Source organism: Pseudonaja textilis, chromosome 12 (assembly GCF_049901715.1).
Source record: "Pseudonaja textilis isolate UNSWEBS1 chromosome 12, rPseTex1.2, whole genome shotgun sequence".
Taxonomy (NCBI): domain Eukaryota; kingdom Metazoa; phylum Chordata; class Lepidosauria; order Squamata; family Elapidae; genus Pseudonaja; species Pseudonaja textilis.
The window spans coordinates 1,617,043-1,643,692 of record NC_142001.1 but is presented as its reverse complement, the minus strand read 5'-3'; the positions used below and the strand labels follow the sequence as shown (position 1 = coordinate 1,643,692).

Genomic DNA, 26,650 nt, shown 5'->3' with positions numbered 1-26,650 from the left:
GTGGGCTGGCTTCAGCCTGCAGGCCTTGTTTGACGCCCCTGGTCTAGAGAGTTAATTCAGCCTCATTTCTACTGCTGTTCTCCTAGTTTGTCTCTTAAATTAAATTCTGCTGGTGAACTACAACTGCTATATCTTTGGTCAGCTGCACAATTGAATTCTTTATTGTCATTGTATGTATATACACAGTATACATATACAACCAAATTCACATAACACCCAGAGACCAGACTCAACATGAATACACAAATAGCAATCCTCAAACACCTCCCCACCCACCAAAATTCCCTGCCCCCTAAAAACACACAAGCATCCACACAACTGACCAAGTAATACTGTCCAACTGCTCACTGATGGTGGTCCTTAAGTTCATTGTTAAGTGCAATTATAGGTCTGGGATAAAAACTGTCCAGGAAACATCTGGTCCGAGTTTTAATGGTTCTGTATCTTCTGCCAGAAGGCAACAGTTCACAAAGATTGTGAGCAGGATGGGAAGAGTCTCTGAGAATGTTATGCAACTTCCTCAAACAGCGAGATGCAAAGATGTTGTCCAGGGCTGGTAGCTGGAGCCCAATGATAGTCTGGGCAGTTTTAACGATTCTTTGTAGAGCCTTTTTTGTCTGCTACAGAGCTGCTCCCCTACCATGCAAGAATGCCGTATGTCAGGACATTCTCAATGGTGCTGCAGTAGTCGGACAGAAGCAGATGCTGAGATAGATTTATCTTCCGGAGCATTCTCAGGAAGTACAGCCTCTTCCGTGGGGCTGAGAGTCAAGAAAATGTGTAATTAGCTATCTTTTCTCCAGAGATATTTTTACAGATCTGGTGGCAGCAAAGAGGGTTGTGGTTTTGGGGTACCTTTCCAAGCCTACGTCCAAGCCTATGTTGGACTTCATCCCTCATAATGTCCAGGCAGGGGATCATAGGTGTCCAAGCCAAACACACAAGGATGTGGGTATAGAAAGGGAAGCTTAGAAGTAGGAAGAGATATGAACATTTAAGGGCTGTTCTGTCAAGTTTAGCTCTGGGAGAGTGAATTTTGTTTCTTTGCACAGGCATCTGCAGAAAGTCCAGACACAACACAGGATCAAAATCTAGATAATCATTAGAGGGCAGCAGAGACATTTTTTCCTCCATTTTGCTGCCCTCTGGTGGCTGTTTGGAGGCCTACTTTGATCCAAAACTTCTTTAAGTAACTTCTTTAAGTAAATTCTTTATTAGAGAAATAATAGATTTTATAGAATTTTGCATAAAAGGATTTGTGGATTGATGATAATTAGGATAATTAGGACTGTAGAAAAAACAATTAGTACTACCCACCTGCCTTCCATGGAGGACCTATATACTGCACGAGTCAAAAAGAGGGCTGTGAAAATATTTACAGACCCCTCACATCCCGGACATAAACTGTTTCAACTCCTTCCCTCAAAACGACCCTATAGAGCACTGCACACCAGAACAACTAGACACAAAAGGAGTTTTTTCCCGAATGCCATCATTTGGCTAAACAAATAATTCCCTCAACACTGTTCAACTATGTACAAAGTGTACACTACTATTACTATTAATTTTCTCATCACTCCTTATCACCCATCCCCTCACACTTGTGACTGCAACTTTGTTGCTAGTATTCTAACAATTTTATTGGCTGTTTCCTAGTATGATTTGATTGCTTATTTGTACCCTAAGACTATTGTTAAGTGTTGTACCTGATGATTGTTGACTCTCAACAAATGTATCTTTTCTTTTAAGTATACACAGAGCATTTGCACCAAGACAAAGTCCTTGTGGGTCCAATCTCACTTGGCCCAATAAAAAATTCTAATTCTAATTCTAAAAACTTTGGATAATGGAAAAGAGTTGAACTTTCTTTTGTAATCATAGACCTTCTACAGTTGTTCTACTTTCTTGTCCAATTGCAGAAATTGCAAAGATAAATGCTTTGGATCGCAGATGGCACATCAAATGAATAAGAAGATTAGGAACTTTCTTGCTTGCTAATGTAGCACAGCCAACATCGGTTCTTTTTTTTTCTTTTTCTTTTGGTGAATGGAGCTTCTTTGCTTGCACGAAAGTTCAAGATGGGGTGGGGGAGAGGGAGTCAAAAGTCACTCTTTCAAGAAAAGCGTGTAAGAAAAGTGCTTCTTAGAGTTTGCAAAAGTCCTTCCAGGAATACAAGCTACAATATCCCTTCTGACCACCAAACTTTCATCTCCCGGCTCAGTACTTTTTCTAAGGAATGTAATTCAGTCTCCGCGCCCCGCCCCCCGCCAACCAGATGTGACGTAATGGTTGGCCGAGGGAATTGTGGGAATTGAAGTGCTGCAACGTTCTGGGCGGACCCGATTGAGAAGATGAAGTGCGAGGAGATCTCGGCGGAACTCGAGGGCGGCAGGAGCGCGAGAGGGAGGGAGGGAGGGGCGAGCTGAAACTCCCGTCGGCGCTTGGCGGTCGCCACGGCAACGCGAACGGCCTCAGCGGCGCGGGTAAGCCCGCGCTCGAGTTGGGATCGGATCCAAATATTTTCTTTAGGGTGAAAAGCTCCTGGAGGGGGCCGGGGGGGGGGTATGGACATCGTACCCTGCCTCTGTGAATGGACGACGCAACGACCTCTTCCTTTCCCTCATTTTGGAAAAAGTTTGGATCCTGTTGAAGGTGGGTGGGATCTCGTTCCTTGCGGTCTTCTTGACCCACCTCGCAGGGTTGTTGTGTAAATATGAACCTTTGCTGCTCTGCGCAGAATAGCAGGCATAAAACAAGCTAGAATTTGAACAAATGAAGTGCCCACAGGTTCCCCTGTCGCTTAACAACACAACAGCCCTGCAAGGTAGGCTGCTGACCTTTCTGCCATTGCAAGAAAGGTCAGCAGGAGAATGTCCGTGGAAAATTATTTGCTGTGCATTTGCTAGATTTGCAGAGCACTCTCTCTACACAACAACCTTGTGAGGTAGGCCAGGCTTGGTGATAATAATTCTCCAAGAGGCTCCCCATGAGGTCCCGTGGCTGAGAGTGGATTTGAACCAGGAACTCTAGTACCAGGATACCTCACCAACTTTTTCTATGAAAATGAATTGATTTTAGGGAAGCTTACTCTAAGAGAAATGGACATCAGATCATAATCTGGAAACTGACCAAGAAGAGATTCAACCTGGAAATAGAAACAATCAACCAGTGGAACAGAAGTTGCCTTCAGAAGTTGTGGGAGCTTCATCCCTGGAGGCTTTCAAGAAGAGATTGGACTGCCATCTGTCAGAAATGGTGTGGGGTCTCCCACTTGGGTGGGAGGTTGGACTAGATGACCTACAAGATCCCTTCCAACTCTGTTATTCTAATTCTTCTTTAGAGAAAAGTAACTTTTACACTTAGGCAATGGCACCATGGAGAAAAATAAGGGTTTACCCTTAGGCAAGGAAAACCAATCGTACAAGTACAGATTAGATGAAACCTGGTTCAAAAGCAGCAACTGTGAGCAGAAGCAAGCGGTAGAATGGGTTGCCTCCAAAGGTTTTGGGCGCTTCATTACTGGAGGCTTTTAAGAAGAAATTGGGCAGCCACTTTTCTGAGGTGGCATAGGTCTCCTGCTTGACCAAGAGGTTGGACTAGAAGACTGGGAGCTTCATCACTCGAGACTTTCGAGAAAAGACTGGACTGCTGTTTGTCAGAAATGGTGTAGGGTCTCCCGCTTGGTGGGGGGTTGGACTAGATGATCTATAAAGCCCCTTCCAGCTCTGATTAACCTTTATCTTAGCTGGGTGGGACATTGCCATGGTACTTGCTCATGGCTTAATGCATTTCCTTTTCTGCAACATCTCCCTATCAGGTAGGCCTGCTGTTGGTTTATTTAATGTGGCATGAAAAATGAGTACAGGTAGTCCTTGACTTAGAGCCAAAATTGAGCCCAGTTGCTAAGCAAGACAGTTGTCGGGTGAGTTTTGCCCCATTTTATGACCTTTCTTACCACAGTTATTAAATGAATCACTGTAGTTGTTAAGTTAGTAATACAGTTGTTAAGGGAATCTGGCTTCCTCATTGACTTTGCTTATCAGAAGGTCACAAAAAGTGATCACATGACCCTGGAACACTGCAACTGTCACAAGTATGAACCAGTTGCCACCTGAATTTTGATCATGTAACCATCGGGATGCTGCAACAGTCGTGTGAAAAACAATCATAAGTCACTTTTTTGGTGCTGTAGCTTCAAACAGTCACTAAACAAATGGTTGTAAGTTGAGGACTACTTGAAATTTATATTCCTGAGACTGAGCCTTGCTGCCTGGGGAATTCTGGGAATTGAAATCTACCCATCTGAAAGTTGCCAAGTTTGAGAAATATTGCTCGTCTATGCAAAGATTGGACATAAGATGAATCTCAACATAACTATGAGTTATACTTTGAGGATGCCTGGTGTGATCCAATAACGAAACTTTGTATGGAAGTTACTTTATAGAGTTTATCTAACTGTCTTTATATTCAGCCAGCAATTTAAAGACAGAACAACTGGGAAATGGTACATAAGTCTAAGTGCTATTGCTATTGCAGGTATGATGGTTGTTAAGTGAATCTGGCTTCCCCGTTGACTTTGCTTGTGAGAAGGTTGCAAAGAGGCATCAGGGGACCCCGGGAATCCATCATAAACACAAACCAGTTGCCAAGCATCTGAATTTTGGGCACATGACCATGGGAATGCTGTGGTTGTCATACATGTGAAAAATCATCATAAATCCCTTTTTTCAATGCTGTTGCAACTTTGAACAGTCATTAAAGTGCTATTGTAAATGGGACTATCTGTATTTTGTGATTCCGCTTCCTCCTTTAACAATTTGTATTTATTTGACTTTCTCTAACTCCTTCCTATGCAAGGATTTTAAAAAATAAAACATCTTGAAATCCTGGCCGTTATTTTGGGAGAATTATTAACTCTTGGAATCATAAACTCTATACAATGCAGTCTGGCCCTCTGTCATATTAAGGTATGGATGAATTATGCAAAGCCCCTCTTCCAATGTTTTTTCTTTTCCTGCTTCGTATTTAAGGTTGGCAGAACCTCAACTGTGGTAAAGTTAGGAAATATCTTTATCCATTCTCTTTTAATGGAGAATCTAAATGGTAAATTTGCCAACATGTTGCCTGGAAGACATTTGTATCCTGTGGGGTGAAACAGGAAAATGGCTGATCATTTTCTGTTAATTTCCCCTTCAATTGCTTCACATGGTGGGGCAGCCACAGCCTAATTGCTGCTACCCTCAATGAGAAGTAATAAAAGGGATACAGCTGGCAAACAGGAAAGTTTTAATTAACTTAGAGATTTCTGCTGCTTCTGACCGATTTCTAAATACAGCAGGAGCTTGACCATTGAAAAGAACATTCTGAATAACACAGCATTATATTAAGTGCTGCGTAGAACCGGCTTTTAATTTTACTTCCAGCTGTTTGCAGGAAGCCATGGCTAAGCAAAGCCCAACAACTCTAATATAGAAACCCCTGTAATTTACACTAATTTATCTGATCTTTTAAAACTCTGTGGTGGGTTTTAATAAGCAATAACCAGTTGTGTTTTGTAAGTTTATATGCTGTCTTTCCAGTGTTGTCCATAAACCATTCTGTCAGAAAGTAGTGATCTGTACCTAGAGCAGAATTTCACACTGTAGCAACTTTATGATGCATAGACTTCAACTCCCACAATTCCCCAGCCAGCCTGGGATTCCGGGAGTTGAAGTCCATGCATCCTAAAGTTGCCAGGGTTGAGAACTAGTGACCTAGAGAATTTTGGCCTGGTTTAGAGATTGGGCTGACTCATATTTGGGGTTTCTTTGGATGTTATGTTATAGAATCTAGGTTTCAGGAACAGTATTGGAAAGCAGTTGTGAGTATGGCAACACTTTGGGGATTGCAAGTCGTCCTTGATTTACAGCCGTTGAAAGTTATAACAGCAGTGAAAGAAGTGACTTATCGCTGTTTTTCACACTAATGGTTGTTGCAGCATCCCCTTGGTCACCTGCTCAAAATTTAGATGCGTGGCAACTGACTCATTTTATGTACAGTTGCTATGTCCCAGGGTAATGTCATCACTTTTTGCAGCCAACGCAAATCAGAGTTGATGGAGAAGCCAGATTCCCTCAACAGCTGGATTACTATCTTAACAACCACAGTGATTCGCTTAACAACTGTGGCAAGAAAGGTCGTACAATGAGACAAAGTGCACTTAACTGTCTCAACAATAGAAATTTGAATTCAGTTGTGGTCATAAGTTGAGGACTACCAGTATTTTTCAGTTTCCGTGTTCTTTTTTTATTGTTTTTTAAAATTCTATTAATTAATCCATACTACTTGCAGAACTGTTAAAGTCAGTTTGGGGTCATGATTAAGGCACCGGACTATACATTGGAGGGGCTGCGAGTTCTAGTCCAGCATTAGGTATGAGTGACCTTGGGCCAGTCCCTCTTAGCCCTGAGAAGAAGAAAATGGCGAACCACTTCCGAAATCTTGCCAATAAAATTGCAGGGCCTTGTCTAGGCAGCTGCTAGGAGTCAAACAAAAGCATGTGCAGGTGTGCTTGCGTGCACATACACACATACACACTTGGGAAGCTTGCTAAAAAGAAAAGACTGTCTTTTATTTTTAAACCATTTAAGATGCAAATTGAGAAGAAATGTCCTCCCACTTTAAGCACTGTGACTGTTTTACCATTGTTAAGTATGCATCTTGCCTTTTTCATACAATGCAAAATGACATTCATAATGCTCCTACCTCCTATTTTTCACACCTGGCCAGCTTTCATTGCCTAAAGGAGGACTAGAACTCACAGCTTCCTGGTTTTTACTGCACCACTTGTTTACACTAAGCTGGATCACCAAATGGAGCCTGGAGGCATTCCCAGAAAATACATTTGGGAGAATTTCTCTAGGTTAAGTATGCCCTTTTGTTCAGGAAAAAGCTCCAAGGAAAAGAACATTTTATCAGGCATAAGGAGATGGTATTTCTTTCTGATAAATGTGTGTTTTTCTGATACTTATTTTCTGAGTATCTGAACCTGTACATAGAGTCCTTGACTTATGACTGCAACTGGGACCAGAATTTCCATTGTAAGCAAAATGGTTGTTAAGTGAGTCACACCCAAATTTATGACCTTGTTTGTTAAGCAAATCTGACATTGATTTTGCCTATCAAAAGCTGGCTGGTAAGATTTCAAATGGCAATTACATGACCAGGATACTACAACTATTGTAAAAATACATGCCAGGTGTCCAAATCTTGATCATGTGACCATAGGGACACTGCAATATAGGTGCAAGGTCCGGTTGTGAGTCACTTTATTCAGTGGTGTTGTAACTTTGAATGGTCGATAAATGATTGTAAGTTGAGGATTACCTACTCAAGAGCTGGATCTGTGATGTAGCATTACTACTGAACCAGCCCCAGGTGGTTTGTTCTGCAAATCTTGAAATCCTGGCTTAGTTGAAAACACAAATTTAGCTCTTATTTTGAGAATCAAAACTTCATTTTGCGTTCATATGGACTTGTCTACTGAAGCCGCTGAGATTTCCTTCAGTTTAGGAAATTTTGTTTGCAAGCAAACCTCTAATCTAGGTGCTCCAGGGTTATTTTAATATTCTTGCTGGAGAGAGGAAGGAGCATTAAAAGGGAATGAGCAGAAAAGGGAGATGCTCAAGGTCACCACTGTGGAGGAAAGAATGGACAACAAGATGCAAATCTTAAAGGGCTAAATCCAGTGTTTCTCAACTGGCTGGGGAATTCCGGGAGTTGAAGTCCCCCCATCTTCAAGTTGCAAAGGTTGAGGAACACTGGAGAAGCCCGTAGGCTGCCCCTTGCCCGTCCCTGAAGTTATATGTACGTCCTACATCATGCATTGTCTTTTAGTACTTAATGTTGGATCAGTTTGCCAGTGACCCTGAACAGCAGTTTAATGTTACAAGGGATTACAAAGTGAGCCTTCGGCTTGTTCATTTCTCCTTAATCCAATTAATTTTAATTGTGCACACTTGAAAAATATGTGTACCATAAATTATCATTCTGAGTTGGCTTCTTGCCATTTGCTCATGGTTGATCATGACGTAAGTCATCTTCACAATAATAGTGTATTGATTAGCCAGGGGGTCTCCTCAGAATACAAAATATAGGTAGTCTTCAACTTGTGACACAGCTGAGCACAAAATTTCCATGGTTAAGCAAGAAAGTTGTTAAGGGACTTTTGGCCCATGATACGACTGTTTTTTGCTATAGTTGTTAAGTGAATCACTACAATTGTTATACGAGTCATGTGGTCATTAAATAAATCTGGCTTCCTCCATTGACTTGCTTGCTAGAAGCCAGCTGGGAAGGTTACAAATGGTGATCACACGGCCCCAGGACAGTGCAACCTGTCAGCTTTGGAAGCCATATCAACACCAGAAGCTTCCAGGCTGTCACATTCCTGTGCCTGGGAAATTAGGATGGGGGATTTTTAGAGTATTCATAGTTAGACATAATAGCATTCTTCTTTTCGATCAAGGTCATGTTATTCCTACACCTGGAGGAGGAGTGGTTGAAGGGATAGTTGGGACAGATGGTGGTTGGAGCATGGGATGGGTGCAGGGATTGGGTTTTGATTTTGATTTACTGAGGGAGACCCCGGAACTCTCAGATTCGGGTTTCCCCAGATGTGCCAACAGAGTTTACTTGGAATGCTAACATAACCTAAATCTCTAAAGAAAATCCCAGTGGCTTCTTGCAAAGCGGTGCTGCTGTCCGGGGTCCTGAGCCCCCAAAGCATCCCAATCCGACGGGGGCATAAAGACTCAGGGAAGGTGGAGCAGGGAACGGTGACCCCAGAGAGAACAACCGGGTCCGCTTCAGAAGGTGTGCAGCCCTCTGCTATCCATCAGCTACTGCGGTAGCTGAAGCAGAGGTCGAGCTCCGGAGGGGTGCCCGACCCAAGGAGCCAGTCCTAAGGCAGTCCCCATCAACTGAACCAGCTGTGCAGTTACAGTTGGAGCCCGCAGTGATCATCCCCTGGGCCACCAGTGGTATTGGGACAACCCAAGCAAGTAGCAGCCTTCGAGTGGAGACCGTCGAGGCCCCTGGAGCTTAGTGAATCCAGGGAATGGAGGCTCCAACCATTGTCGTGGAGCCAGTTGCTTGCAGAGCTACCCGAGAAGTTTGATCAGCTGAGTGTGGGACCCACTGCTCAGACATCCCCATATCTGATCCAGCCTGGTTGGACTCTAGTCCAGCCTACGTTCCACTTTCCGAGCTTAGGGAGCATAGCAGTCCAACGCAGGGCTTCGGCTTCGTTCCACTTGGTACTGGCCAGACCAAGGCTCAGCATTCTGCTTCGGACCCAGTCAGAGCCACGGCCCAGCAGGGTGCAGTGGCCAGGAGACACCCCGGATTTCTGGGACGTTTAAGCCCAGGCACCAGGGGAGGAATGAGAGGACTACCCAGGCCTGCCCATCATCTCCACCTCCCGGAATACCACCCACCAACCAAATTCCGCCCATATGGGCCTTTTACCCAGGCCAGGGGTGGATCCAGTACCAGTGGATGCCGGCTCCTGTCCCACCACCGATCCCACTGGCCACAGCGGCCCCACCAGCAGCTGCCCCACTGCAGTTCTTGGCAACCATTGACAGCACCCTGGGAAAACTGGCCTATTTCCTAAACCAAATCTGGGCTCACATTGATCGGCATGGGGCTCAATACCAGTCCAGGACATGATCTCAGTCATTGCAGATAATCTGAGAGAGGGGGAAGCCACAGACTGGATTGCTCAACTCCACAACGAAGGAGCCCCCGAGTTGGAAGATGTGGATGAGTTCATGCAGTCCCCAAGAGCCCGATTCAAGGATATGGCTAACTGGGAGGAAGCTGAAGTAGAAATCAAAGAACTGAAAGAGTGTGGTCAGCCCCCCAAGGAGTTTGTGTGAGAGTTTAGAAGAGTGGCCAGAAAATTACAAGATTGGCCTGAGCGACTCTCTTCGTCCACTACTTTAAAGAAGCCCTGGATCAGGACCTTAGGCAAGTGTGCGCTTTCAGGAGGGTGCCCAACTGTATTCAAGATTGGTTCCAGATGGCGGTGATTATGGACTTAGAGATTCACCCCCACTGGAGATCTGTGTCAGAGAAACCCCCTAAGCCAGTGGTCGCCAACCGGTGGTCCACAGCCCACTGGTGGTCCGCGAGAAAATTTTGGTGGTCCGCAGAGAAATGTCACCCCCAGAGCACCCCCAAAGCAATTAATCCAGCCTGCATGGGAACACAAGGCTGCGCTGCTCACATGGCCCACGGGAACCCTCCCCACCCACTCACTCCTTACCTGGCAAACTTGCCTGCTAAGTTGCTATTTTTCCTTTTTTTCCCCGACCATCAGCTGTTCTGCTGTGCCAAGAGAATTAGATTAGCTAGAAAGCAGGAAATTGTTGGATTTCTTGCTTTCTAGCTAATCTTTAGATCTGAATCTGATCTGAGTCTGCAATGAATAATAGAACCTTAAAAGCAGAGCTGAACCTTCCTTAGGACTGAAGGTTCTATTATTCAGTGCAGACTCAGATAGCCGATGGCAGAAACACAGATCTCTGGGTGATTCTGTGAACAACTTAATCTGCCTGCCTGGTTTGCCTGATTTTGGGTAAAAGTTGCTTTTTAAAATATAAAAAAAGCAATATTTACATACATGGTGTGTTGTGAGTTAATTTTGTGAGTTTGCTTGCTAGCAAATTTTATGTGACAGACTCAGGTAGCCGATGGCAGAAAGATAGATCTCTGAATCTGTGATTCTGTGAGCAACTCAATCCGCCTGCCTGCTTTGCCTGATTTTGGGTAAAAGTTGCTCTTTTTTTTATAAAAAAATCAATATTTACATAAATATTTATAATATTTACATACAAGCCATGCCCAGCCAATCACATGACCACCCAGCCACTCCCACAAATTAGGCCTCACCCAAGAACCGGTTGTTAAGAAATTTGAATCCCACCCCTGCCTCTGTGGGAGACACATTATGAAGTAAAGAAAATATTAGACTCTAGATTACACAGGGGTCGGTTACAATACCTAATCCACAGGAAGGGGAGCCCTTTGTCTGATGCCACCTGGGTGAAGAGTTGGGATGTAAAAGCAGATGGGCTGGTGAAACAGTTTAACAAGAAGTTTCCTGATAAGACAAAGGTGGTGAGCTCCGATTTTAGCTCTGATCCCTAACCTCCTGTCACTCGTCTCATTTCAGGATGTTCTCATCGCTTGAGGAGAGGCAGCCTGTCATCCCTTGATCCATTTTGAGGACCGCCATTACCAGAGGCCACAGCACGTGCAGGTGGCCATTTGGGGGGAGCAAATCCTCCACTGCATTTTAAGTGGCCCAACTTCAGATCGGCCTCAAAACAAGGGCAAATTTCTTGGATTCCTCGGCAGCAAGGCACCCCGAATAGGCAGCACATTCTGAGGGTAGCTTCCAGCGCCACTTGTGTTTTGCCTGTTCTTGCCATGGATCAGGACAAGGCCCAAGCGGAACTTCCTTGTCCAGAGGACCCGGCCCTCCAACCAGCCAGGAGAAAAAGACACAGACAGCAGTCTCAATCACTACAGAGAGGGGTGGCTCCCCAAATGAGGGCTAAGGCTCTGGCCCCCAAGAAAACGTCCCAGGCCGAACTTAAGGCTGAGAAACAGAGAGACATACTGCCTTAGAGAGACAGTTGAATAACCCACTCGAGCAAGTGAGAGGGCAACCGCAACAGGCTTCCCAGTCGGGAGAATCCCAGGGTTCCCAGGGAAACCCTTCTAGGGGAAGGGGGGAAGTTTCCGGATCCTTTGGAAACCCTCCATCTTGGTCCCCCTGAGAGGCTGGCGGAACAACTTGATCCTCAAGACCTAAGCATGTCAGGGCCTAGTTTCTTTTTCTTTTTCTAAAAAAGTTTTTATTGGTTTTTAAAAACAAACAAAACATACAAACATCAAGCCATCTTCCATATGTATACATACAGTGTGCCAGTTGGTTTACAAATTGTTTTGTGCTTCCATTTCGTAGTCTTCAATTACAATTACATTGCATATAATCTCGTATTTTCAGTCAAAAATTAAATACCTTAGTATCATTATTAATCAATCATTTGACTATACTTTTATTCATGTTTTACAAGATAATCATAATTTACTTAGTTTGTCTTATAACAGTTCATATTATCATCCCAAACCTATCCTAAAATCATTTTGTAGATATAATAAGAAAGAAGTACATCTTTATATATTTATTATTTTCTAAAAGTCTACATATTTCATTACTGGATTTTATTGTCTAACCATTGATAGAATAGATCCCAAATTTTATAAAATTGTTTATCCTCTTGTTCTCTAATTTCACAATTTGTCACAAAATCCCCCACCTTTTTTTTTCTTGCTCTGCAGACTGAAATGGCTGGGCATTTGGAGTTTAATTGGATAATTTAATGAATAGAATAGAAGCTGTTGATTTAGTCGTTTGACCATGTCAAAGGGTAACTTAAATGAAAGATAGCAAAAATATATTACTCTCCCCCTCCTGCTTTGGATGTTGGTTTTAAATTTTGGGATTGTGCTATTCCTGTTGCTGGTTTTTAGATAACTTGCTGCCAAGTTACTCTCGTCTTGGGTGCAGATAGTGGACAGGTTGGTTGTTATTTTTAATCCCTTGCTTCTACGTTTATAATTAATTTTGCCCTGGTTATTTTTAGTTAAAAGGTGTGATGACCAGCTGGGGAGATGAGTCGGGGACATCTGTTGTGGAGCAGATGGGGCCAAACTGAAACTGCAGCATGTCTCTTCCCAACTACTCAGAGGATACGTTTACCTCCATGACCGAAGAAGAAGAGAATGAGAGGCAGTACGAGGATGACTCGTTTGAATCCTATGACTCAGCGGATGAGTTGGAAGAGCCAGCAGCCGCTGATCTGACCGAGAGCGCTTGGCAATCCTCATGTCAAAAGGATGAAGGTTGGTTAGGATCCACAGGGATCTGGTTCGGTTCCTTCTACAGGCTTACAACTGGGAAGTGGGGAAGGGAGACTTAGGCCAGCAAAAGTAGGAAAAAAAGTACAAGGGGAGAAAAAGGCAAAAGAGAAACTTGCCGACTTTGCATTGAATAGCAAATTAAAACTTTTTTTTATTTTGCTAATTCAGAACATCTAGCAATATTAAAGAAATATTCATTATATTTAAGTCATTATTAATATAAAATATATTAAGAATTATTAAATGTATTAAATTAATTATACAATTTAAATAAAAATAGCTAATTAAAAATTAGACAATATTACAGAAATAAAGAAATATGTGCCGGGCAAAAGAAGGAAATGTTTGTGTGTAGCAATCGGCAGTGGGGGCAGTCAATTTGTAGAGCATCGGGGAGATCGGGTAGCACTGTAAGATATCATAAGGGAAGATCATTTTTAATGTTTTATGTTTTTTAAATGTTTTAATTGTATAATTAGTGACAGCTGTGGCCAAAGATGACATTAATCAAGAAGAAAATCCCAAATGGTGGGAAATCATAACAGGAGAAGATGACAACCCTTGCGCTCTTATAAGATTGTGTGCTTAGAGTACCCTTTAACCAGGGCTTGTCAGGCCTGAGCCCCCAAAACAACAGAGTGAGATCCACTTGAGCCTGGTTCTTTATTTGCCTGTATCCATTCGACAGAATCTTGTCAGACTAAATTTATAAGCTTCTAATGTAACATGTACACCATGAAAGATTCTCGGATGTGGCTCCCCTGAACCTTTTCCTTCTTCCCATTCCAGTTCAGGACTATGCAGTCTTGGGCCTCATTCTGGAACGTGCTGCCTCCTCCCTGGGAGACCGTGGGGCTACTGTTGACATTCCCCCCTCTTCTCTCTCAACTGCAGACTCCATTAAAGCACTTTAATAACTACTTGACTAAGAAAAACTGGAAGGTTTTACACACTTTTGTTTCTACATATTCCTACTTTTAGTTTATCTTGTACAGTCTAACTATTCCTACTAGAATGCTAGGCCACAGTTAAACAAGCAGTGTTTTGGATTAGCATAATGTAGGGTTAGAATTGCACCCGAACATAAGGAGGACTATATGGTTTTTAACAGTGCTAGCCTCTGCTTGTGAATTAAACAGCTTCACACATCTCTTATGGATGTCTGAGGAGTTTAGATTATACATCATGCATGGAATTTCGCATGTATGAATCCATTTGTCGCTTGGTTGATCTCTGTGTTTTTTCCTCCCTCCCTCCCTCCCTCCCTCCCTCCCTCCCTTCCTTCCTGTTAGAATTGTTAGATTCTGCATTTGTAGGAGAGTCTTTAACTAGAAAATGGATCAGTCTTCTGAAAGGCAACAGAGCTGTTGTTGAGAGATCCAAACCTTCCATAGAATCAGATACTGGTAAGTAATTTTCAGGTATGAAACGCCTTAGCCAAATAACTCTCATGGTAATGGTGCTACCTATTTAGTGGCATTAGGCACAGTGCGGTGATATTATAATGTCGGAATTTGGGGCATTCCCCCATTTTTCAGGTTTTTTTTTTTTAAAAACATATAGATATGATAAGCCTATCAAAGCTAAATGTAATTAGAATACTTTAGAATAGCATAGAGCTGAAAGAGATGTTGGAGGTCTTCTAGTGCAGCCCCCTGATCAAACAGGTGAACCTATCCCATTTCGGACAAGTGATTGTCTAGACTCTTCCTAAAAACCTCCAGGGATGGAGCAACCACAACACCTGAAGGCAAGCCGTTCTACGCTGGTTAATTGTCCTCACTATTAGGAAGTTTCTCCTCAATTCCAGGTTGCTTCTCTCTTTGGTTAGTTTCCAACCATTGTTTCTTGTCCTGCCTTCTGGTGCTTTGGAGAATAATTCGACCCCCTCTTCTTTGTGGCAGCCCCTCAAATACTGGAATGGTGCTATCATGTCACCTCTAACTTTTCTTTTCTTTAGAGTAGCCAGATCCCTGCAGCCATTCTTCATATGGTTTAGTCTCTAGGCCTTTGTTCATCTTAGTTGCTCTTCTCTGAACTTTTTCCAAAGTCTCAACATTTTTTTTGTAGTATGGTGACCAAAATTGATTGCACTATTATATATTATATAAGCCAGAAGCACTCCGAATGCTTCCCCTCCACCCCGTGATCATTCCGTTTCTCTGTTTAGGTACTGACGTTCTGTTCTGAAATGATGACCCAACGAAGCACAGATTTTCTCAACAAAATGCCAGTGGCTTAGCATTAGCACCACTGGTGTTACTAGAAAATAGAAATTGCTAGCTGTATTTGGAAGAGGTCTAGTTGCCCAGAACAACTTCTAAAGATAAGCCTAAGAAATCTGCACACTGATAGTTTACAGAGATGGCACAAAACAGTTCCTCAGTTTGGATATTTCGGGCCATTCATAATCACCCTGGCAATCATTTTGTGAGAATGCAGGTGAGCTTGCAACTGTGTCTGTTGGCCCTAAAAGATAATTTAGCCCTGACATGATAGAAATGGGAGCTCAGCAATTAATGCAAAATATAATGACTAGGTTATTAATGGGTATTGTAACACCAGGTTAGGATTAATTCCCTTCCATTCTTCCACAAATGGTTTCTATTTCTAAAATGTTTTCCTAGAGCTAGGTAAAAGGAACTCTTTTTTAAAGAATTTTTTTTAGTGTGGTTTCCTAAATTCATAGCATATATTCCCTGTGAGATTATTATATTTAAGTCATCCAGCATATCCTTAATCACACCAGTTGTATTAAAATGTACCTATGGGCAGAACAATGCAGCAATTGCTTTGATTTGCCACTGTCTAAAAATGTATCTGTTGAATTTAATACCTGCTTGCTGGAGACTTCAGCTGTGGGAGCCTTTTACAATTTGCTTTATCTCCTTGAAAGAAGTAGGGAGAACAGTTTAATTGTTTATAAGTGCATAATTGCAGATTAGCTGCAGAAGAATTAAGACCTGCACAGTAAGTTTTGGAAAAAGTCTAAATTTATTTGCTTTGAAATATTCCTCCTCAGGTAGATGCTATTAAAAATGAACTAAAATGCAAACTTACATTAACAAAAGGGTGGGGTTTTTTTGCTTAGCTTTTTCCTTATTGAGATTTTTATCCTGATAAGTTGTGTGATCCCATTTGCAAAAAAAACTCTTATTATCGGATGCCAAATAAAACCAGATCAGATAAAACCAGATCACAAATCTTAATTTTTGGCCGAGTGGTGAAGACACTCACCTCCCACTTGGAAGGTTGAGAGTTCAATCCTAGGTTGTGGCAGGTGTTTCTCTCCTAGGGTGCAAATAAAAAAATATCTGCTGCAAACTCTGCATAGGTGTCAGGAAGGGCATCTGGCCAATAAACACTCAGCTCCGTCGTCGCCTCCACTCTAGCCCCCCAAATTAAGGGATTACAGTGTCACAAAAAAGGTGTCAACATTTCAGCAACCCTCCATTCCGCCCAGTAACTCCGAGACAGACATATTCTCAAAAGATTCCTTTTTATTTGGATAGTAACTGGCACAACTGGGGAATCCCAAATCTGAAAGCTCCGGTCTTCCTTACAATAAGTAAAAACTACAAATCCATCCCCTGCACCCATCATCACATCACATGGCCCAATCACCATCTCTCCCAAGTTAAGACTTCCTTTCACTATTTGCAGCACAACCTGACCTTGAATCAGAAAAAAAGAACGTTAGTATGTTTAACTAGATATACTCCAATATATTCCCCCTTCCCATTTTCCCAGGCTCGAGTGTGGCAGCGTGGGAGTATCGAATTTCCATATGGCTTCCAAAGCTGACAAAGTGAGAGAGAGAGAATATATCTAGCATCTGTCTATCCTACTTTTCTGATTCTAGATGACCTTAAGCCACTGCATATTAAACAAAACCATTAAAAACCAGATAAAGACCATTTCCTAACTCTCCTGGATTTTAGTAGGGCTCTGATTTAAAAGCAAAGAGCTTGTACTGTGTTTTAGAACAACAACTGAAGTGATACCAAGTGCATGTGATGATATACGATTTTGGCTTGTCTTTCTTGGATTGAACAGTTCGATGTCTGAAATATTCAGTAGGAAAGCTGCAGGTTACATTAAAACTTTTACCAGTGAAAAGAAGCCCATTAAACTTCTTGCATTTCTCTTCACTCTTACACAGTTGTCATTTACTGGTTTGTTAATTATTTTCCCCGGCCATGGATACCTGGAGAGAGGTGGCTGCCTACAAACAATTCTTCTGTTAGGAATTTGATGTCCTTACAGAGAAGCGAATGTTGCTTTGCATTGCTGTAAAGTATGGGCGCCCAGCTGACTTTCAAGCCAAGAGTAAGACTGTTCAAGACAGATAAGTAGCTGGGTTCTGTTAGCATGGATTCAGCCCCCTCCTCCCCAACCCTGCATTTATTTATTTATTCAGTTTTTTTAGATCTTGGCTATATTACTTTATATACTTCCTCCTTCTTCCCCACAGCAACCCTGCAAAGTGAATTGGGCTGAGAATTACTGGCCCAAGTCACCCAGCTGGCTTTCATACTTAAGGTGGGACTATAAGTCTCCTGGCCCAAAGTCACCCAAATGGCTTTCATGGCTAAGGTAGGATTAGAACTCAGTATCTCCTGGGCGTTGGCCCAAAGTTACTTATTCAGTTTTAGGCCTAAGGCAGGACTAGAACTCACTGCCCCCTTGGGGAGTGGCCCAAAGCCACCTAGCTGGCTTTTATGCCCAAGGTGGGACTAAAACTCAAGGCCTCCCAATTTCTAGACCAACCCATTAACCTCGACACCAAATGGCTATTCAGCAAAATGAGCTCATGCTCAGGGCATCGAAGGAAGTGGGAGCACATCCGAGTCTCCCCCCGCCCCCAAGCTAGCCCGCCCTGAACTCTTCCACTGCCCCCCGCCCGGCTGTAATTTTCAATATTTATTTGCATTTGCATTTTCCCTTATAACAATTTTATTTAAGAAAACATTAAAAAGAGATGAAAATTTGCATGTTTCCCTATTGCCCTAGTTATAAGTAAGTAATTTGCTTAAATTGCTTACTGAGATTTGATGTTACAAACATAATATTTTTAAAGGTTTACATTTAATGTAGCTGCAGGGGCTCAATGGCCTGGAATCACATGGAATTTTTAATCCCTTATTCCCCCTTCAGCACTTGGTAAGTCCAAGTCCACGCCTGGTCAGTGAAGCAATGGAAGAGCTGAGGGGCACCATTGCTGTGCTGTGTTTAGGGCATCAGGGGGGCTTAATCGGGCCCGCCCGTTCTTCCCGCTACTTGGCTGAAATACAGACCCAGTTTCATAACGCTGCTTTTTTAGCATTTCCCCTTTGTTAATTTGATCATTTTGTTAACATACAAAGCCTTGAGAGTTTTCAAAGTGAAAAGTGGAGAGGTTCACTAGCACCTACTGTTTGGTCTCCAGCCCAGTGCTTTTCGGCCTTAGCAACTTGAAGATGTGTAGACTTCAACTCCCAGAATTCCCCCGCTAGAATGGATTGAGGAAACACTGTTTTGAGACGCCTTGCTTGGGTAGTCCAGAGTCTGGAGACCTGGTCTAAAGTAGTTCAGACCGGGGAGAAGATTGCCGTGCTCTCCCACATCCATTTTGCTTTTCTGCGTTCTGGCCTTCCTCCCCCCGGGAGTTTGGTGAAAAGATTCGAAGGAAGTCTTGCTGGTCCTCAAAAGTAGGATGATCGGCCATCTGAAAGGGGCAAGAGGAAGTAGGTCCCACTTGCTCTATTCAGACTCATTTCGGGACCAGGTAGAATCTGTTTCCTAATAATGAATTACTTTGCCCACTTTACCTGGGATTTAAAAAGCTGCGTTTCTAAACACTTTTCACCTATCTATGTTGTTTCAGCTAGAAGTATTTGATTAAAAAGGAAAAGGAAGACTTTGACTGAAACTGCTCCAGCATCTGCATCATGGATAATTTTTGTGACACGGTTTTTACCGTGTTTCTATTTTCTTCTATTTTATTATCTGCAATCAAATACTTTTTATTCTTCCAAAAGTCTAACTTTCCTTTTTGGCAAAGAGGTTATTGCTTTACTGCTGTTGAAAGAGTTTCTTGTTTTGTCCTTGATTGTTGTAAATATTGCTGACCCCAAATGCACTATTCAACAAGCAATGCTAGTGTTTCAATACAGGTAATCCTTGACTTACAACAGTCCATTTAGTGGCCATTTAACATTACAGCGGCATTGAAAAAAGAAACTTATGACCGTTTTTCACACTTACGAATGTTGCCATCATGATATTCCCGGTAACTGGAAGTAAGACTCTAAACGTTTTCATCCCTGGATAGTATGTGATATTTTGTTCTGTTTCTTCCCTCCCACTCCCCCTCGATGAAGCATTGCCAGGGATTTCTGAAAAAGAACGGGGGGCTCTGCAGTCTTTCTGTGCCAGCAAGATTAACCATCTCCATCATCAGGGGACCTCAGAGCCATTGAGAAGAAATAGCCGGAAGGAACAGAGGCCGGGGATGGTCTCACGGAGGCAGCAGGTGGCAGGGGGCAACTTGGTTGTCCCTTCTGAGCTAGTGAACAGGCTTCATCTGAAAAGTCTCCAGGAGATGATGAAAAAGGTGCTGAAATCAGGATCTTTTTTCCTTCAAAGGACTGGGAGGGTGGGGAAAAGCCAAGTGTCACTTACCATTATTCACAGACTGACAAGTATTCCTGAATTTACAGCCACTTGTTTAATGACCAAAGTTAAAACAGCACTAACAAAGGTGACTTATGACTGTTTTTCACACTTAAGATCATTGCAACTTCCCCATGGTCACATGATCAAAATTCAGATCTTGGCAACTATTGATGAGGTTGCTGTGTCCCACGATCACATGATCACCTTTTGTAACCTTCTGACAAGCAAAGTCAACAAGGAGGTCAGGTTCACTTAATAAATGTTTTACCAACTGCAATGATTCACTTATCAACTATGGCAAGAATGGTCATAATATGAGGCAAAACTCACTTAACTGTCTTGGTTTTAACAACATAAATTTTGGGCTTAATTGTGGTCATATGTCAAGGATTACTTGTATAAAGGTTTGGCTGAACTTAGTAGAGCTTTATATATCTATCTCGATATCTATCTATCTATCTATCTATCTATCTAATCTATCTATATATGTATATAACAAAATTGCAAAAATCAAATTAAAATTGAATGTTTATTGTACATGCATGTTTCATGTTATATGTATAACAAGTAAGCTCTTCTGTCAGTCAAGTTATTTTTGTTAATTGTGACATGATTTTGCATAGTACAGTTCTCATATGCAGTTAAGAATCTCTAAGTGTTTCTGTTGTTAGTTTTAGCTGAAACCATAATGAAGATTTGATGTATATTTTCACTTGCGGAAGGAAGACATCTACTAATGAGGAAGCAGAGGTTGAGAAAGGGCAATTGGCCTTGAAAAGAAAGTAAAAAATAGTCTCACCATAATTTCTCCTGCTCTTTAACTAATTAACCCTGAGGGGAAATGCTTAGTTATAGATGATGGAATGTCCTTAGAAGGTGGTTTATCCTCCTTCACAGTAGCTTCTTGTTCAAAGTGACAGGATAGAATCAATGAAATGAGCAATATGCACCTCTACCCTTCTCTCAGTCTGAAATAATGTAAGCACTACAGCTATAATGTGATACATGCTTATTCAGAAGTGAACCCTATTACATTTAAGGAAGCTTTCACCTGATAAATGCATCGAAGATGGCAACCTTAATAAAGCTTTCTGCCGGAGCTCTTCTCTTTTTAAGAAGCTGAGTTTTAAAATACTTTTTGACAGAAGGAATGAATTGCAGTATGATGATTCCAAAAGATATGGCTAAATAAATTTATAATACTGCTATCTCCTGGGGAAAAACTAATCGTTTCTTGATTTAGTTCATTTTGGAAGAAAACTTATCTGGTTTTAAAGGCTGCCTTCATCGATACACTTCTGTTCTGAGATGTTAGTCATGCTCTTGTTTTTAAGGAAGACAGTGTGGTGAATGTAGTTTGGAGTCCCAGGAGAGAAGGCTGCCTGAGAGAGGGCAAAGAAGCTTGGGATGTCTGGTAGGCAGGAAGAGGGCAAACACAGCCCCGTCTCAGCAGTTCACAGAATCCTTCTATAGTTATGTGGATAGCTGCTTTAGTCTGGCAAGATTCTGTCTATAGGCAAATGACAATAAAGAAACTAGTCAGAAGTAACTCGAGATGTTTTTTGTTTTCGGTAACTGACAAATATTTTTAAAAATTCTGTCTCCCTTTGCCTTTAAGTTAGCTGAAAATGAAATGCACCAGCCTTCACAATGCCCCTTTTGCACAAAGAAAAGAGCAGAGTTTGCAAAAGTTGAATTTCTCCGTCGAAAGAGAACCATATTGGACAATATTTTGCTTCAAGAGAAACTGGAAGACTATATGTACACCAAAGTAAGCAAAAAGCAGAATATATGTACCAAAGGTAGATGTGTTGTATTGTGCTGTGCTATGCCATGCTATGCTACGTACTACATGAGCCATAGTAGTGCAGTAGTTAGAATGCAGTGTTGCAGGTTAATTCTGCTTACTGCCGACTGCCAACAATTTGGCAGTTCGATTTTCACCGACTCAAGTTGACTCAGCCTTCCATCCTTCAGAGGTTGGTAAAATGAGAGCCCAGATTGGGGGCAGGGGGGGCAATAGGCTGACTCTGTAAACTGCTTAGAGAGGGCCGTAAAGCACTGTGAAGCAGTATATTGCTAATTGCTATATTGCTATTGCTATCTGCATATCTCCAAATTGCTACTAACATGTTAAAAGGATTCGGAATTGGATTAGATATACTGTAGAGATATGCTGCTTTGATTTGGATTAATGTTGAATCTGTTCATATCAGCCTCATTTCTTTCTGGATTCTGTTGAATCTAATTTGCTTGGCCTCTAGTCTTTCCTTGTATTCTTTCAACATTTCTATCTAAGAAAAAAAATAATGTAATCTTGGAAAGCTCTCTCGGTAGCCATCCACGCTGTGTCTAAATGTTTTCAGATGTTTTTCTGACAAAAAGAGTTCATGAAATTTGTGTATCTGATTTTTTTAAACCTTAGGAATTAAAGTTTGGAATCAAAAGGTCCATAATACAGGTAGTCCCCAATTAACAACAGTTTATTTAGTGACCTTTGAAGTTACAATGGCACTGAAAAAAGTGACTTATGACCGTTTTTCACGTTTATGACTGTTGCAACATCCCCATGGTCATGGGATTTACATTTAGATGCTTAACAGCTGACTCACATTTATAACAGTTGCAGTGTCCTGGAATCATGTGATCCCCTTTTGCAATCTTCTGAAAAGCAAAGTGAACAGGGAAGCCTGATTCACTTAACAACTGTGGCAAGAAAAGTCATAAAATGGGAAAACTCACTTAACAAATTTCATCATAAATTTGGGGCTCAATTGGGGTCGTAAGTTGAGGACTACTTGTATTTGCGTGAAATCAAGTCCGTAGCAATGAATGCAGTTATTTCGCAATGCATTTTTTCTTCTGACTGGTTGTCAGTTTTGCGTAATGGGTGATCCAGTTGGTTAAGCCAACGTTTCTCAACCCTGGCAACTTGAAGATGGGCAGACTTCAACTCCCAGAATTCTCTAGCCAGCCAGGCTCTACGTCCATGTTCTGTATTCTATCTCATTATTCATGATCCTTTAATAACAGTCAGAGCTAAATTCTTACGCATGCATTTATAAATGACTGGGAGTTTAATGGATTCTACCAACTTAAATTTTAGCACAATTTAATATTATTTGTATGTTGCCTTCATCTACAGTCTGATGTGTTTTTATATAAATATAAAACTAAACCATGTTAAAATTGCAATGGCTTGCTTCTATGTACGGTCTTTAAGCATCCAAAATATCTCAGCATTGTTAGCAACCCCAAATTTCTAGAGGCCTCCAGATTGTTGAGTTTCAGTTTTTGTAACACATACACACCCCAAGCTCGGAGTTGAAATCTAATATATTTGAGGAATTACTGTAGAGACACCTTCATTATTGTGATTGAGGGTTGAAGTTAGGAGCAGATCGCTTCCCCAGTGTCATTTTTTATTATAATGTAAGTGGAATACAAGATAGACATGTCCTAAATGAAAACCACCTCCCTTTTTTTCTGTATCCTAGCAACTAGAAGAGTGATGTCACTGACTTTTACTCTGCCAACTAATTTGTTAACAATACCGTGTTTCTTCAAAAATAAGACTCTATCTTATTTTATTTATTTTTGCCACCAAAAAAAGCACCAGGTCTTATTTTGGGGGGAAGTCATCCACTGACTAACCTCACCTGTGCGCGATGCCCCCGGCCTCCTTTTCACTGCCAGAGGCCTTCAGGAACTTCCTCTTCTGCGGCTGGAAAGACTTTCCCGAAGGCCTCTGCAGTCAACAACAGAGCTCCAGATCGATCCAGAGCTTTGTTACCAGCTACAGAGGCCTTCAGGAAAGCCTTGCCGGCTGCAGAAGAAATGGGCTGGTAAGGCAGGTGTCGGGGTGGGTGAGGCCTGGCTACAACCGTATGAAGGTAAGTAGGAGGGCAGCTCCATGCCCCCCCACCATAGCTTATTTTTTACCCTTGCACTCTGGAGTTGTTGGGGGTCTTAATTAGGGCTTACTTTGGGGGTAGGGGTTATGTTGGGCACATGTGTAAAAATCAAGCTAGGACTTAACTTTCAGGGTCGGTCGTATTTTCAGGAAAACAGGGTAGTTGTTAGCCAGTTTTGTGTAGTGGTTAATGTGCTGGCCAAGAAACCAGGAGAATATGAATTCTAGTCTCATCTTAGGCATGAAAAGTGGCTGGTGACCTTGGACCAAGTACCAGGAGATCCTGTGCTGTCGTAGGCATGAAAGCCAGCTAGGTGACTTTCAACCAATCACCGGGTGACCATGAGTTTTAGTCCCATAAAAGCTGACTGGTTGATTTTGGGTCAATCATCAGAAGACTGAAAATTCCAGTCTCACCTTAGGCATGAATGCCAGCTGGATGACTCTGTCCAATTACTCTCAGCCAACTCACCTCACAGGACTGTTGTTGCGGGGTAAATAGGAGGAGGAAAGAGTACATGTTCTCCCACATGAGTCACTTATACAGGTAACAAAGGTGGTACAAATATCAAATAAATAAACTAATGTATTAACAGTTGTAATGGCAAGTAGTCTGAATTGGAAGTCTCTCACCGTATTTTTCTCTTCTTTTAGGATTCTCTCACACTCATTGGAGAAATACATAAAAATCTTCCTAAGCTTTCCGAAGATCCCAGCAATATATGGCAGGAACTGAATAAAAGAGGTTGCCAAGAATAGCTTTTGCTTGTGGGGATATTGGAGCACACAAAGTTAGAATCTCTATAGGCTGAGCAGTGACAGCATTAAGAATAATGACAATTTGGATTCCAGAGACAATGTTTACCCTTTGTCTCAGGAAGAGCAGAGCTGTATGTGATTATTGAACTAAATAATAATATATTTTCAATTAACATAAAAAATTTTTTTACTGTGGGGATTTGTCATAAATATCAACCTTTTTTTGAGTAAGATTCTTTTTGGGATTTGGACACGAGCTTGCAAAGAAACTGCAGAAGTTGTAAAATTGAATATATTTTTTCATCGTGCTGAAAACCTTGACAAATCTGAAGCGAAGTTAGGCCATCACTGTGACGATTCCAAAGAAGAAGCTGCAGTGTTTCTTTAGAAATGGAAATATACGTATGGATATTGAAGCAGAGAAGAGAATAAAATACCTAATGCAACCCAACTGAAATGCCTGAGTGCTTCTGAAAGCTATGGACTTGGGGGAAGTAGATTATATGGTGATGATTGTTGCTGGGTACGATTGCTGAAAATTTGAAGGCTCAGATTTGTTCCAGTATGAGGAAAGAGATGAAAGCTGAACGTTAAATAGGCATAGTTTAAGTTAACAAAACCAGACAGGCCTCTAAAAGTCCTGTGGTGAAACATGACCCCATTCTTTCTACAGCCCTCATCCTTTCATCCAAACATGTGTCCTTTGGCCCCACAAAAGTGCTCACACTTTGCGTGACTGCAGTTATAGTGACCCTGTTTCTTGCCCTGCTTGGAACTTTTGGGAACTTCAACCTAGTAAGTCCTGGTCTTCAGAGTCCCAATTAAAATTATGAGCCTTTGAAGGTTCAAAGCTCCAATCCAATTCCAGTCGTATTATGGCATGGGAGAAAAGGACCAGGGGCTTTCTGGAAGGATCTCCATTGATAAAGGACTGGGCAGTAGGTGATGGAATGATGAGACCCAGGAAGCTGATGATGACCAGAGGAAACCACGTTAAGTGAGATCAAGGTGCAGAATTTAAGGGTTACCTTGGCCTAGGGGACTTCTGCTGCAATGCAATTTAATGCAAATTTATGATATGTATTAAACAGTGTCATATACTTGAGTGCATCACAATTATCTCCATGGAAAAATAAAATTTGATAGCATTTTTGCAAAGTCTTCACAGGTCAGTGAGACTTTTGTGGGAACCAAGGGTGGCCTTGGGTGCTCCAGTTGGGTTTTCCTTGGCTCGATCGAGAAATTACTTGAATCAGGATGAGGAAGTTCTGAAAGAGAAGTTCGTAAAAGAACCACTGCTTACCCTATTTGGTGTTGGGTTGGTTGTCCCTGTAATACCCAATTGAAACCTGCTTTCTTTCAGCATGATACAGCTAGTCCTTGACTTACGACCACAATTGAGCCCCCAATTTCAAGTTGCTAAGTAAGTCAGTTGTTAAATGTATTTTGCCCCATTTTATGACCTTCCTTGCCTTTTAAGCTGTTAAATGAATTACTGCAGTTGTTAAGTTAGTTACACGGTTGTTGCGAATCTGGCTTCCTCATTGACACCGCTTGTCAGGAGGTCACAAAAGGACACAGCAACTGTCAAATATTTGCTGAGTGTCTGGATTTTGATCCTGTGATCATGGGGATGCTGCCATGGTTATAAGCATGAAAAATGGTCATAAGTCACTTTTGTAACTTTGAATAGACACTAAATGAACTGTTGTAAGTTGAGGACTACCTGCAATTTCTTTGAATTTCCTGGGAAATTCTGTGGTTTATTGAAAGCTCTCAGTGATATGATCCTTCCAAGAATAGCTGCCTATTCTTCCATTTATGGTCCTTCTTGGTCTTTCGGGAGAAGGGGCATATTCTGGAGGGCAAAGACCCTGGGAACCCTTTGCCCCTTGCATTTCCCGTGAGACGGTCATTTTCCAGGTCCACCAAAGAGGCTAACGAAACAACTCAGAAAGATCTCTCGCAAAAAAGACATGAAAGTTCACAGCTTCTTTGATTTATTAAATAATAAAGTTATATTGTTTTGTTCCTGCATAGAATCATCCGGATGACCCATAAATGCATTTTTCAAAACCTCTCTAGCAATCAAACAGAGGCTCTTAAGGCTCTTCCATGATTTCCTCTTTGTGGCACTCTTAAGAACCGGGCTCTTCTGTCCACGAGCTCTTTCAATTCCTTCAAGCAGTTTTTTCACTTTTGTTTCTCGACCCTCCCTCCCCCAAACTGGAAACATCTTCCCCACTCTGGAAGAAAAGGTGCAAAGTCTTCTCACAGTTTCACAAACTTATTGAAAAATGTGCATTACATTGGCAAATGGCAATTGCACAAGCAAGCTATATACTT

General features: G+C 41.8%; 1 protein-coding gene across 4 annotated transcripts; it reads left to right on the top strand.

Annotated features, from left to right (window-relative positions):
• The first annotated feature begins 2,332 nt into the window (after positions 1–2,332).
• C12H8orf48 (chromosome 12 C8orf48 homolog) lies at positions 2,333–25,465 on the top strand. Of its 4 annotated transcripts, none has more exons than XM_087940847.1 (7): positions 2,335–2,483; positions 12,699–12,957; positions 14,268–14,381; positions 19,338–19,570; positions 21,251–21,403; positions 24,200–24,286; positions 25,176–25,465. In XM_087940847.1, exons 2-7 carry the CDS (start codon positions 12,780–12,782, stop codon positions 25,248–25,250), a joined length of 840 nt encoding a protein of 279 aa, XP_087796973.1. In that variant the 5' UTR covers positions 2,335–2,483; positions 12,699–12,779; the 3' UTR covers positions 25,251–25,465. The 4 variants fall into 4 exon arrangements, with proteins under 4 accessions (XP_087796975.1, XP_087796976.1, XP_087796973.1 ...); XM_087940848.1 differs by lacking the exon at positions 2,335–2,483 and adding an exon at positions 2,520–2,652; XM_087940849.1 differs by lacking the exon at positions 25,176–25,465 and having other exon boundaries at positions 2,333–2,483; positions 21,255–21,403; positions 24,200–24,755.
• Positions 25,466–26,650: the final 1,185 nt, after the last annotated feature.

Coding starts and splice junctions, on each gene's coding strand:
- C12H8orf48 (XM_087940847.1), top strand. CDS start 12,780: ATGTCTCTTCCCAACTACTCAGAGGATACGTTTACCTCCATGACCGAA. Junction 14,382..19,337: donor TTCCATAGAATCAGATACTG/GTAAGTAATTTT, acceptor CCCTCGATGAAG/CATTGCCAGGGATTTCTGAA. Junction 19,571..21,250: donor TCCAGGAGATGATGAAAAAG/GTGCTGAAATCA, acceptor TTTGCCTTTAAG/TTAGCTGAAAATGAAATGCA.